The sequence below is a fragment of the Micropterus dolomieu genome, linkage group LG20, assembly GCF_021292245.1.
Source record: "Micropterus dolomieu isolate WLL.071019.BEF.003 ecotype Adirondacks linkage group LG20, ASM2129224v1, whole genome shotgun sequence".
NCBI classification, from domain to species: domain Eukaryota; kingdom Metazoa; phylum Chordata; class Actinopteri; order Centrarchiformes; family Centrarchidae; genus Micropterus; species Micropterus dolomieu.
In genome coordinates, this window is record NC_060169.1 from 29,569,140 (window position 1) to 29,581,924 (window position 12,785).

The window sequence follows — 12,785 nt, forward strand, 5'->3', positions numbered from 1 at the left end:
TATTATTATATTATTTGGATGAAAAGTTTAATCTCAAAATAGAAACTATACTATAAATAATATATTTTACATTTTCCCTCATATAATTTAAATGCTCTAGAAAGGCAAGTAGCTCAAAACTGTACTCAAGCATCTTGAGTGAATTTATTTTGTCATTTTCCATTGATGACTCCAAGCAACTTATTTCAGTAGAGACAAGGTTCTTGTTTCGAACTGTATCATTTTTATTAGTAGTTATAGTACTAGTAGTAATACAGTAGTAGTTGTGGTGGTATGCTATTATGTGATCTTACCACTACCTACACCACAGAAGACACCCATGATGATATATTGTGTGTATTTGGATAAACATTGAAAAGTAGCATTTTGATCATCTAAGCAGAAACCAGGATACACTTTTAACACATTTCACATTTTAGTGTAAAATATTTTCTGTAATAAATAGAAACAGATCTTGAAGCAATACACAGTCCTTAGCCACCTTAACACAAAGTCAAAAGATTAGTCTTGATTCACGTTGTGACATCTCCTCTATTTCCTCCAAACTGAGGTCATTGTTTCTCAACCTGTGGTGCAATAGAAAAAACACATCAATCACTGACAGTGCACAAGGAGTTTGAAAATGGAATTGAAGTTTAAAGCCAAAATAACAATATTATCTAGTTTAGTGAAAATAGGATGCAGTTTCAACTATAATACTTTTTCTTGGCAGTGACACTAGCAGTACAGCCATGCATTGCACCAAATCCACCATGTAAACAACCACCAAGCACAATCACTTAAGACATACCTACCATATTGATTTCACATGCGTGTTATGTTCTAGGGCTTGAATCAAACATTCCACCCCTGTTCTGGTTATGCAGTTCTCTGTTAACCTTTAACAGGAAATAAGAGGGTGGAGCAAAGTAAGCATTACCGCACAGTGAGTGCTTAAATGTCAACTCAACCATTCGATAAAATACAAATGTCATGTGCATTGTCAATACATGTATAACTTGACTCCAACACTTACCAAAGCTCCTCCAGTGACGTACTGTTCTTGATAATGTTGGCGAGGGCACATGCTCCTGTACTCCCTACGCCATTTCCTACCAGGCTGCCATCACATAAAATCTGAATTATGTTCAAGTTATGTAACTCAGCTGCAGGAAGACATATTGCTAATAAGCAAACAGGTGCAGAGATGTATATTTGGCAACTTACAAAAAACATATTGTACAACTTATATATACTGTACATATAATTGTGGTCATTATGTGACATCCCACATAAGTGGGACATATTTTAATACTTTCATATTTGTAATACATTTTCCACACTGTCTTTGTAACGTGTTAATATTTAAAGCAAATATTACCTAAGCCACACCAGAGATTGACTGCTCTCTAGGGCTCTGGCAAGGGCCTCTGCTCCTGCATCACCTATCTTATTGCCCCAAAGCCTGGGAATACAAAGAAAGATTAATTTACTACTAGTTAATGCAAGCACACCACCAATAGGATGTATGGATTTCTGCCAAGACATTTACCCTAAATACTGCAGTGAATGATTGCATTTCAGTCCCTCTGCCAGCTGCTTTGCTCCCTCTTCTGTTATATTATTGTTGCCTAGCCTGAAAGACAATAGAGAAGTTCATTTGCATTTTTTTATGCTGCACAGACATATTGTGTATTATTGTAGTTCCATATTAGTGTCATGTCTGGTGAGTGCTGAAAATACTGTGAAACCATGCTGTGGTGACCTTAGAGCAAGGAAATCCTGCTTGGTCTTCAGAAGGTGAGAAAAGTGCTGGGTGCAAGCATCAGTTAGCTTGTTGTTGAAGAGCCTAGAACGAAACACAATGATTATGAAAGGCAATTCATCAAACACCATTTGTAACTTCATGCTAGCGTTAGTAATCATTTTAACTATACTTACGCAATTTTCCGGAAGTTGTCACACTGGATACCTTTAGCAATCAGTTTGCGGATCCCTTCATCTGTAACGTTATTATTCCTGAGGCTGATAAAGGAAAATAAGACACTTAAGCACGACATGTATTTTTCAGTAAATGCTATTGTGGAGGCTTTGTTCACAAATAATTAAACCTTTTTATACTCACTACAGAGAATTACAAATGTGCATGCAGGGAAGAAGCTGCTCCACTCCAACATCGCCTACAGAGTTGAAGTCCAGCTGCAGGCCTACAGGATTCCTTAAATGCTGAAGCACATAGGCTAGTGCAGTGCACTCTACAGGACCAATGTTACAGTAGGTTAGCTTCAAGTGGTCCACCTCCAGTTTACTCATGGCATCTTTAGCAATCCTGCTCTCCTGCATCTCATAGATGCATTTGATAAGCCAGACGAAGCCTGGCATTGCATGCATGCTCTTCTTCTCCCCCTCTACAGGTTGAGGAATGGACTTAAAGTGTTTCTGCATGCCTTTGGACAGGCATCTCACCACCTGCCTGACCCTCTTATCCATCACAGCATTGGGGCAGCAGTGGAGCCAAAGGCTTCGATGGCGCTGGGACAGTAGTCCAGACACAAAGGTGGCTGTGATTTGCAGATTTGGTGTTTCAGCTGCTGTAGGCTCCCCCTCTAAAACCTGTTCTTGTTGGGCAGTGGAAGGCAAGCAGACCCCGAAGCATGTGCTGCTCAGACCTGTCCCACTGATGTCCTTCAACTCAAAGAGCTTTGCCATGGTTGCACGGTCTGTGTTATTTGACAAAACAATGTACAGAGCAGCAAAGAAACACTGCACAGTCACATGGAGGAACTCATAGTGTTTACTGTGGGTGGAGGACATGTCCTTGCTTTGAATGAGAAAGCCCATGCAGATATCCTTTTCAGTTACACCACATGTCTCCAGGTCTGTACCTGAGAAGATGTAACAGGTGGTCCCTATTCCCTCAAAGGCAAGCTGCCCTAGATGCAGGATTGTGTTTAGGTGCTCCTGAATCCAGTTTAGCCCCATACTGCTCTTCAGTGGTCTTTGGTGCTGTAAAAAGTGCTGTAAGATCATTAAATAAACATCTGTGATTGTTTGCGGGCTGCCCTCTCCACAGCCTAGCAGCTCCGTATGGCACTGAGAGACAATCCAGCAGAGGACTGGACTATGACACAGTCCAAGTAAAGCAGTGTTTGTCTGAAGCGACTCCAAAACCTTAGCTGCCACAGTGGAGTCACTGTGATGTTTCCTCACAAAACAGTCAATCCCACTAGGGGAAAAGCCTTTCAGGAGGACCTCTTTGCGAAGGTGTTTCTTCAACAAAGGGCCCACTGCCTCTGGGCGACTAGTTACCACCTTCTGCACTCCCTTCATTAGAGAACCTTGGATTAAGTTGAACAGTAGTATGTGAACAGGTGCACGCTGTGTGGGGCAGCAGAGCCTGTGCTCATCTGAGAAGCTCTGCTTGAGCTCATCCAGGCCATCAAAAGTGAAGAGGATGAGATGTGGGTGGTCCAGGATGAACTGGAAAATCTCCTCCTGCTCCCTGTCTGGCCAGCAGCAGTGCTGAAACAGCAATTCTTGGACAGACAGTTCCCTTTGCTCAGAGTTCAACCTGCGACAGCTGAATGGAAACAGAAGTAGGAAGTCCTGGAGGGCTGCCCCCCTAGCCCAAAGCAAGTGGAGCCTCTGGAGTATGGTGCTCTTCCCACTGCCTGCCTCCCCAGAAACTAGCACTGTGTCAGCCTCCTCATTCACCATACCCGCCGTACCAACTATGTGCTCCAGGCCCAAAGGTCCATGGAAATCAACACACTCCTGAGCAAGTTCCAGCTGGCCTTCAGTGTATATGTCATCCAGAGACATGTGGCTGGTCCCTCCATAAGTACTGAGAAAGCAGGACTGGGCAGACACAGAACTGCTGAGCTTCTTCTGATACTTTAGGAACTCTGTGACCGAAAGCATACAAATTAGACAAACTACAATAAATACATAACACTACAAAATGATAAATACCATATATTTCAAATGTGGCGTGCTGACAATTTGTCTTTTTTGCATGAGTCACTTTTCAACCAATTTTTTTTGGAACTCCACCTGCCGTAATTTTTTTTATATTTCAGACAAGTCAGGCACAAGTTTAAACAAGGAGGTGCAACTGCTATAGGTTTTAGCTTGCACACAGAATCTAAGTTGCTTGAATAATTCTGGTAATAGTTCTGAGCATGATTATAATAATGAAATACCTTTGGGAGGAGTCAGTTTCTCCTGGTTCAGTGCAGATTCCTGTTCTTGCTGAATGTACTGCAGTAGAAGTTTTGCAGCTGATTCTCCTTTGGATCTGACATGGTCAAGCAAACGTCTTGCCTGATTGACATGTGAATGGCAACTGATTAAACTCAACATTTTGGGAAATACAATGATTCACTTTCTTGCCAAGAGTTAGATGAGAAGATTGATACTGCTTTGCTGTCTGTACACTAGTATAAAGTATGAAGCTAGCACCAGCAGACACTTAGCTTAGCTTAGCTTAGCACAAAGACTGGAACAGGGAAATAGTGAGCCTGGCTCTTTCCAAAGGTAGAGAAATCCACATACCAGCACCTCTAAAGTTCACTAATTAACATGTTATATATCTCATTTGTTGAACACATGTAAACTCTGAAGTTAAACACACTGTGGTGTTAACAGGGGGTTATGTGGTGGACTATTTCTAGGCAAGTTGCAGTCAGGAAAAGACGTGACCTTTAGAAGTGCTGGTAGGTCGATTTTGTTCCTTTTGTAGAGAGCTAGTATTTCCCAATGTCTTTGTTCTAAGCTAAGCTAACAGGCTGCCTTATTTACATCCATTGCCAAAGTTTTATCCAACAAAGTTTAGGTCAGCAAAACTAAGGAATAATGTACATTTCAAAGATAGGCTATACAATTTTCAGGTTTTGGTGACGTAAATGTTGTTTTTAACTTTGGCAGTTTGCTGCATACTTTTGCACCATTAAAGGTTTGTCACTGGGAATTGAACTACTAATATTTCAATGCTACAAACTAGGAAAATGGGGGTGTTGTAAAACTTTTGACTAATAGTGTAGCTCTCGACAATAAAATTAATAAGCTCACTTCAAACTATTCCTTTGAAATGAGAGCTTGTAAAAGGCATGATAGTATCGTATCTATTTTGAGCAACAAAAAAAGGTTGAAGGTATAATGAGCAATATTAAAATAAAGCCAGAATTAGCTTCAGTTCCTGTAAAACATCCCAAGTTTCATATAACACGGACTTACATAAAGAACTTTCCAAGATAACTGAATATGTAAAGCAAACCAAAGTTTTTAAAAGGTGTATATTTAAAAATTTTCAGTACCTGCTGAGAGGGGGTGTGTATAGGTAGTCGCACTTCATCACACTCTGCTGAGGTGAAGTGTCCTGATCCAACAAGAGTTTTTAGAGCACCATCAATGCAGCCTTGTAACTTGCTGACCAGGCTTGGTCTTTGAGTCACGAGAGTCTGAGTAGATGAGCTCTGATATTCTTCTTTTTCTTCTAGATTTGAACACCATCCTGAAAATGATAGTCCAGTTCCCTGCTCTTCAGGCAGGACCTGTTTGAGAGCAGCAAGGAGGAGCCCACACGAGTCCACACCCTTTGTATAAACCAGATCAAGCAACTGCCTGGCGTTGGTATATAGTGCCCTACCCGGTACCTGTATGTTCTGGTAGTCCTCCCATATGAGCGCCTCCTGGGCCAGCAGTATGTCAAGAACCCGCTCCAGATGTTCAGCTGACCCGCTGCTGCACAGTGCATGCAGTATCTCTGCCCGTTGTTTCAGCACAAGCTCCTGAACAAACATGCTTTTTGCATGTCAGTGTCCATACTTAGGAATATCCAGCGTGTAGCTTTGCTGCTTTCACAATCTGGCACAATAAACACGCACATAATATCATGCTACTTCTGGGCAACACAAGTTTCATTCTCATTTTGGACATTCTCATCAGAAACCACAGGATAAGTATCCTTTCTAACACAATAGCTTTTTTGTTTTGTTGATTCACACACACTGACACTGGCTTTTTGAGTATGTAAATATTACACAGTCATTTAACACATGTACAAACACAAACCAATAATCTAAAGGACTTCAAAGACAAGTAACACACAGTAATGCCATTGTAAGATTACAACTTACGTTAGTCTCCACAACAAAGAGCTTTCTTCCCTCCATCCTGTCATTAGGGCACAGACGCTGCACTACTTTGGACTTACTTCTTCCTCATTCCACAGCTGAAAGCGAAACTTCATCTCCTTCCCAGTCAATCCTGTGAGCTAAACCATGCTGGCAAATGAAATGAGACTTCCACATCAACAGGACAGGCCTGCAGCACACTGTAATACATGTTCACACATCACAATGCAACAGTTATGCTAATTCACTTCCTTGATTTTCTAAAGATAAAAAAAAGTGATGTTTCACAGTTGGTTGCTTGATAGGCCTATTTAGATATAGTTTGCAACCCCTGTCCCTGGGTTGCAATATGATGCAGTATAAAAGCATGATTACAAGACAGTACATATTCACTATACATTGACAACAAGATTGTGGTTGCAAGAAGTGTTTGCTTTTATACATGATGGGTACATGATTGGGCTGATTTTAGTCACAATTTCATCTTGATATTAAAATGAGTAAAGCTGCAGACTCTCTTGTACAACTTGGTACTAAGCTCCAAAAGTGTATTACTCTAACACAAACTCAGCAGATCTGTGCTGTATCACACCATCACCACTCACATCTGAGTGCAGTGACGTGAACCCTTTTAATGGGGGAGGAGTCAGAACACACAAAGCTGCCAAAGGTCAGGAGATGATACTTCAGATCGATTTTAAAATAATGCTCGCTTGACAGATTTTTGTCCAGTGCCTTGAGAGTGTGTTTGTAAAGTGTTTGCATTGGAGCAATTTTTTTTTTCCAGCTTGTAACCAGCTCGTAATACAGTATAATTGGGTGCTTGTAAAGTTTTGCTGCATATAAGGGTAGCTGGTTTCAGATAAACCTAGTTCCTTAGATTGAAATAGACTCCAGGGGAAATCTTCAGTTTCAAGTGGGTGGTTCCTTACCGGTTGCAATTTGGTCATGTAACCACTTGGTGGAACTACTGCATAAATAAACGTACCTGCCTTCTTGAAGAGGTTTGGACATCTCTTCCCCTTCTGACACATTTCTGTATTCTCCTTTTTTGTATTTATTTATTCCTCTTTAAATCTCAGAGGCTGACCATCATCATCATTGTGTACAATGTAAAGCTAATTTTCATTGGGAATCCTTCGCTGTTATGGATGGGTCTTGATGGTTTTTGCACATTACATTACATTTACATTTATTCATTTAGCTGACGCTTTTATCCGTGACTTACAATTGTTGTATATGACAGAGGTTGTACACCTCTGGAGCAACTAGGGGTTAAGTATCTTGCTCAGGCACATATTGGTGGACGCGTCTTATCCACTGTTCCATCACCACCCGATGATATCCTTAGTAAGGTAATAATTCAACATTATTATAATACTAATAATATTGTAGCCACTGCAGCGTGGCCAGCGTGCTGTGTATGTGATGTACATTTCAAAAAGTGCATATAAAACACATCAGCAGGAAACGGTTCATATTATGATTGTCTCTTATTGTCCTCATATCATTTGATGTCAAGATGTTAAAATGATGCAAGAATTACATTTTGGATGGCCAGTCAGGTCATTTCTCTTTATTGTTATTATAGCCCCCTCCAGAGTACCGTGATTAGTTTACAGAGTTTCTTCACTGTGCCCTGTAGGAGAAAATCCTCAAACACAAAGGCAGGAGTAATCAAATACAGACTGTAATAAAACTTTATAAAGTGAGTTTTTTTTTTCCATTCTTCTTCTTGTCTAAGAAACTGGCAACTCCACCAAGAGGAGTGTAATGCAGAGTACTCTCTCTCTCAGGCATCCGACATGAATCTCTAATGTGGATTTCTGTCATCCAAATCACAGCAGGGGGTCCAGACAGGTAAGAAAGAAGGTAAAAAAAAATTGTCAATAAAAAAAATACAGATCTAATCCCAAAAGACATCTCTGAGCATTTCTGAATTCAGAATTCTTAACACCTTGTGTCAAGCAAGGAACATATGTGGCTCCAATCTCATCCATTAGGAGTATATAGCTTTCTTCGTTATTAATGAAGAGATCTTTGGACCTGTCAGACTGGACTAGCCAAGAAACACATGCTTTGTGGCCAAAGGCTGTAACTCATTAACTTTGGATCTCTAACTAAAAAAGCATTGATAAAGTCTGACTTATATTTATATATTTATATTATATATTAGTTTGGATAGTCTGTCATCTTGTTGTAAATATAAAAGGGGGTCAGACTGCTATACATCATATATATTGAGGTAACATTGTTTTTCGCGCAAAACAAGGTTTTTGCATTGTTATAGCAAAGAGATCATACTCATTTTTCCACCATTGACACACAGACAGATTGACTTAAATTTGGCCTGGAGGATCTACTCCTCAGCTTGCAGTTTACTGGGCATGAAAGTCTTGCTCCATATGGAGTCAGTTCAGCTCTGTGTACTCTAGTGAAACTGCTGCCCGGCACTAAATAACCTTGTCCACCCAAGTCAGTTTTAAACTGTACGTCAATGAATAACAGTGTGGTTCAGTGCTGGACCCACCCGTCTCTCATAGCAGAGATGGAATACTTTCATCGCTGTGCATTCTTTCTGTTGCAGATATCAAAAGCACATGTGGTGAGCTCAGTGTTAGGCCAGGTGCACTGATGTACTGTATGTGTACCGATTGGTTTGCCAGAGACACAGAACTCCCAGAAGCAAATCCGCACGTCTCATCCTCTGTGAATTCTATGTTATGGAGTAACTCCACATGCAAGTTGTTATACATGACCAACTGTCCACATGTTCAGGAATAATCCTTTGTTTTTTGATACTATGAAAGAATGTGCAACAGTAAGATTTACAAATTATTTAGTTAGTTATTGGGTGCTGTCCTATATCCTTTCATTCCTGTGTCAGAGATTGGGGACAAACTCCACGGTCTTTATTCAGAGCAGTCTTTTTAGCAAGAATTTTCCTCTTGGTGTTTGTCCGGAAGTGTTTGGTTTCAGAGATAAGTCCTCATATGAGGATTCCCAGTCCTCTCTGTCCAGTGCATTTATTTACACAGTCCTTTACACAACATAAAGAGCTTAATGTTTACTACCAGGGTGTTAATGCAGAGAACAATGACAGCCACTTTATTAATGGTGTCAAGTATAAAATGCTGTGTCATACATTAACAACCGGTGATCTCATATTCCTCTGAGACAGAGGGGTGACACATAAAGTCAGGTTTTTAATTTATTTGATTAATGGAGACATTAACAGTAAAAGGATCGCTATGTAGAGCAATACTATAGCAATGCAGATGTTCAAGCCATGAACACATACATTAGAAGGATTAGTGTATAATTAGAAAATTCCTCACCAAGCAAGAGGAAGTGGATGGCATCTCTTTTGGGGGAGCATGTGTGCATGACAGTATGTGTGTGTGTGTGTGTGTGTTTCAATCGGGATTTAATTGACAGGAAGATTAAAGCTCACATCTGAGAGCCCCCTTTTTCAGGAGCAGCCAAGTTGAAGGAGTCTGGTCTCCAGCATCTGCCCAAAGTTTGGGGTGCTGCGCTCAAGGTTAGCGCAGGCACCCCGCTGAGTCTGCGCTGTCTGAGATGGGTCCTACTTGTTGGACATTCATTATCAAACTCTGTTTGCTCCTTTCATCTGCAGCTCTCTGCAGCACTCAACGTAAACTACAGAGGCACCTTGCAGCTTGACATCTCTCCATTCACTCTGTACCTTAAACAGCATGCTGCCACATCAAAGAGCTGCGGCTGCCTTTGATGTTGTAAAAAGAAAGAGCTCCAATGATCTACTAAAAACCAATGCAACTTTCTGGAGCCTTGATTTATTCATTTACTATCTCTAGAAGTCTGGAGTAAGTCTCTAGAAGTCCAGACAGCAGACTTGTAATTTGGAGAAGTTGAATAGTGCTCTTTTCAAAATGAAGTGAACTGGTGAAAAGACAGTCTACGACCTTTTATATTGCCACGGTGGGGTTTGTGATTTCAGCATTACATTTCCTATGGTGAGCAGCATATGTTATACAGGTGAAAGGGACACTGAGTTTCAGGTTTAAAAGGCAAACGTCCATAAGAACATGGGTCAACATGTCCCTTTATAAAGAGTTTCATTTTGATGGGCGCATTAATGGATGAAAATGAAAACATGACTGTGACACCCTTGACTGGGGACATTTTCTGATTCCAGCAAATGATCACTAATACCGGAAAACTTCAATTAGCCGAGTCCCAAATAGCCGCCTACCCCATTTACTGGCCTGGTGTGGGAACACATTTTGACAAATAAATGCAGGTCTCCATTAAACGCCTGGTCTGGTTTTAATATAAGTTCTTTGGATGTATAAAACCTCTTAAACCCTGCATGGTCGCCCGCTTTAGCTGCTTCTAAGCTGATTGTTAATACAAATACTAATGTTTAAAAGTATGATCAATATGTCAATATGAACATACTACACATCGTTAGATCAGTTAGATTTTCCACAATTCAATCGTTCAGTTCATTTAACGGAAACAACAAGCCCTAAAGTCTAATTCTTATAGATTTACCAGTGTAACCGGCATGGTACAAGAAAGTGCCAACTCGTGTTACCTTTGAAGGACTCCTTAAGTCCGAATGTGTCCGTTCCTTGATTATTTATATTCCTTTAGTCTTTAAGTGTCCACCGATCAAAAGAATCAAACAGCTTTTCATAAAAATGAATCCAAGCTATGAATCCTGTCATGTCCATCGCTGCACCCTGTTGTTTTCAGTCTGTTGGAGCTAGATCAAATGAATGACATGTATTTGATATAATTTGATAATCTTTATACAAGAAATATTCTTTTGAAAAAAAATAAACTGTTTCATACTAGCCTATTTCAGTTTTGTGCAAGAAAAATTAAAGGTCTCTCCCATGTGTACGCCTGTCCCAAATATAGGCAGGGTCACTACAATGATTTTAGCCTGGGCTATTAATCAAAGTTTTACAGTAATCATATTTGTTTTAAGACTGTAACTTCTTCTTAAAGGTGTGTAAGTTCTAGTGGCATCTAGTGGTGAGGGTTGTGAATTGCTCCCCCCCTCCACTACCCAAGCGAGCAGTATAGCTATGGTGCCTGAGATAGAACAAAGATGTTATCTATGAGATAAAAGAGATTGCCATTCAAGAAATTAGGTTTCTTTAGATAGATGTGTTAAGAAAATATATAAATTATGTAAAACCAAATGTTTTTTTGAATATTATTGTTACTTTTTCATTAATAAACAACAGCCACATGAAGAAATGAAGTGCTACATGATGTCTCCTGTAATACAGTATTTTACATCTTGGGAGGGTTGGCTCATCTGGACTAACGTACCAAAGTAAATGAAGAAATTCTCAAACACTATCTCACTGGTTCTGTTTCTGCACCACATAAACCACATAATACATGAAGTTTACAAAGGCATTGGCTGGGGAGGATCAAGGCTCCTCTGACTTTGCTTAATTAGATAAGCATGCAAATATTACCAAAATTTCTTTTGAATTTTTTGAAATACAACAGAAACACAAAGTAGTACTGACAGCCATAATTTCAGCTTTTGTTAAAACGGTGCAACGTTTTAATGGACATTTAGCATGTGAAAGTACAAATTACATATTTGTGTGCACAGTGGGAAGCAATATCCATTAACATTTTTTAATGCAAATTCGTAAAGTATTTGTGGTAACACTTTCTATGAAGGTCATCGCTACAATGACTTATGCATATATTTATAACACGATATAATGCATCCATAAGACATTATAACAGTTGTTATAATCACTTACAAACATGCATTAGGCGCCATAGCAAAGTTCATAATGTATTATGACCTTTTGATTTAATGTTTTATAACTAATAGTAATACCAGTTTATATCAATGTGGGCAAGAATCTCCAACGATGTTCCATAACACATTATAACCACCGACTCTGCCTCGTTATGAATACACTTTAGTCACCATTTACAATTAGTGATATAAAATGGAATAATAGCTTATAGTAATGTTTAAAGTTGTATAGCACGTCTTTGTTTGCTTTAAGTAAAGTGTTAAAATATCTATCCCTGTATAAGATATTACAGGTGGACATAATACCATATGAGCTAATTTTAAGACCTTATAACATGTAATTGTTTGCTTTAAGTAAAGTGACACACATTTTGCGCAGGAAAACAACTTTTATTTATGTTTCTTCAATTTATGAACAATCTGTATGAATTTTGACCATTTTGCAGTTTAGCACAAAAAAAACAACATAATTACATCAAAAAAACTCGTTGTCAGGGTGGTGAAAGAAGCAGATTCCCTGCTGTTACCTTTCATTACCAATAACATTCATCATCTGTTTGTCTCAGGAAGGTCTGTCCAGGTAACAAAGCCATAACAGAGCGCTGGAGAAGAACTACATGAAGTTACAATTCAACTACATATTTTTTCAAAGTTTAGCTGGCTGATCTGAGCTTCAATGCTGGAAGCTGCCCTTTTATTGCCAATTAGCGATCAGCTGATCCTCATGAAGTAACATACAAAGCCAAAACAGAGCGCTGTAGAGAGAGAGAGAGAGAGACAGAGAGAGAGTAACTACATGAAATGAATCCAACTGACATAACACCACAAGCCAAAGCACAGCGCTGGAGAATAAACCAATCCAACTAACAATAAATGTTTTTCTACCAGTC

At 39.6% G+C, this 12,785-nt stretch overlaps 1 protein-coding gene across 1 annotated transcript; it reads right to left on the reverse strand.

The window, feature by feature from the left end:
- Positions 1-186: 186 nt before the first annotated feature.
- Positions 187-6,217, reverse strand: nod2 (nucleotide-binding oligomerization domain containing 2). The gene is made up of 11 exons (XM_046031763.1): positions 6,117-6,217; positions 5,295-5,844; positions 4,182-4,302; positions 2,105-3,884; positions 1,921-2,004; positions 1,745-1,828; positions 1,532-1,615; positions 1,361-1,444; positions 1,016-1,099; positions 795-878; positions 187-566 (listed from the first exon to the last, which is right to left on the reverse strand). Exons 2-11 carry the CDS (start codon positions 5,778-5,780, stop codon positions 494-496), a joined length of 2,964 nt encoding a protein of 987 aa, XP_045887719.1. The 5' UTR covers positions 5,781-5,844; positions 6,117-6,217; the 3' UTR covers positions 187-493.
- Positions 6,218-12,785: the final 6,568 nt, after the last annotated feature.

Excerpts from the sequence above, each read along its gene's own strand:
- nod2 (XM_046031763.1), bottom strand. The coding sequence starts at position 5,780 with ATGTTTGTTCAGGAGCTTGTGCTGAAACAACGGGCAGAGATACTGCAT. Across the intron at positions 4,303-5,294 it reads TACACACCCCCTCTCAGCAG|GCAAGACGTTTGCTTGACCA; the intron begins GTACTGAAAATT and ends CATGTCAATCAG. Across the intron at positions 1,445-1,531 it reads CATTCACTGCAGTATTTAGG|GCTTTGGGGCAATAAGATAG; the intron begins GTAAATGTCTTG and ends TTGTATTCCCAG.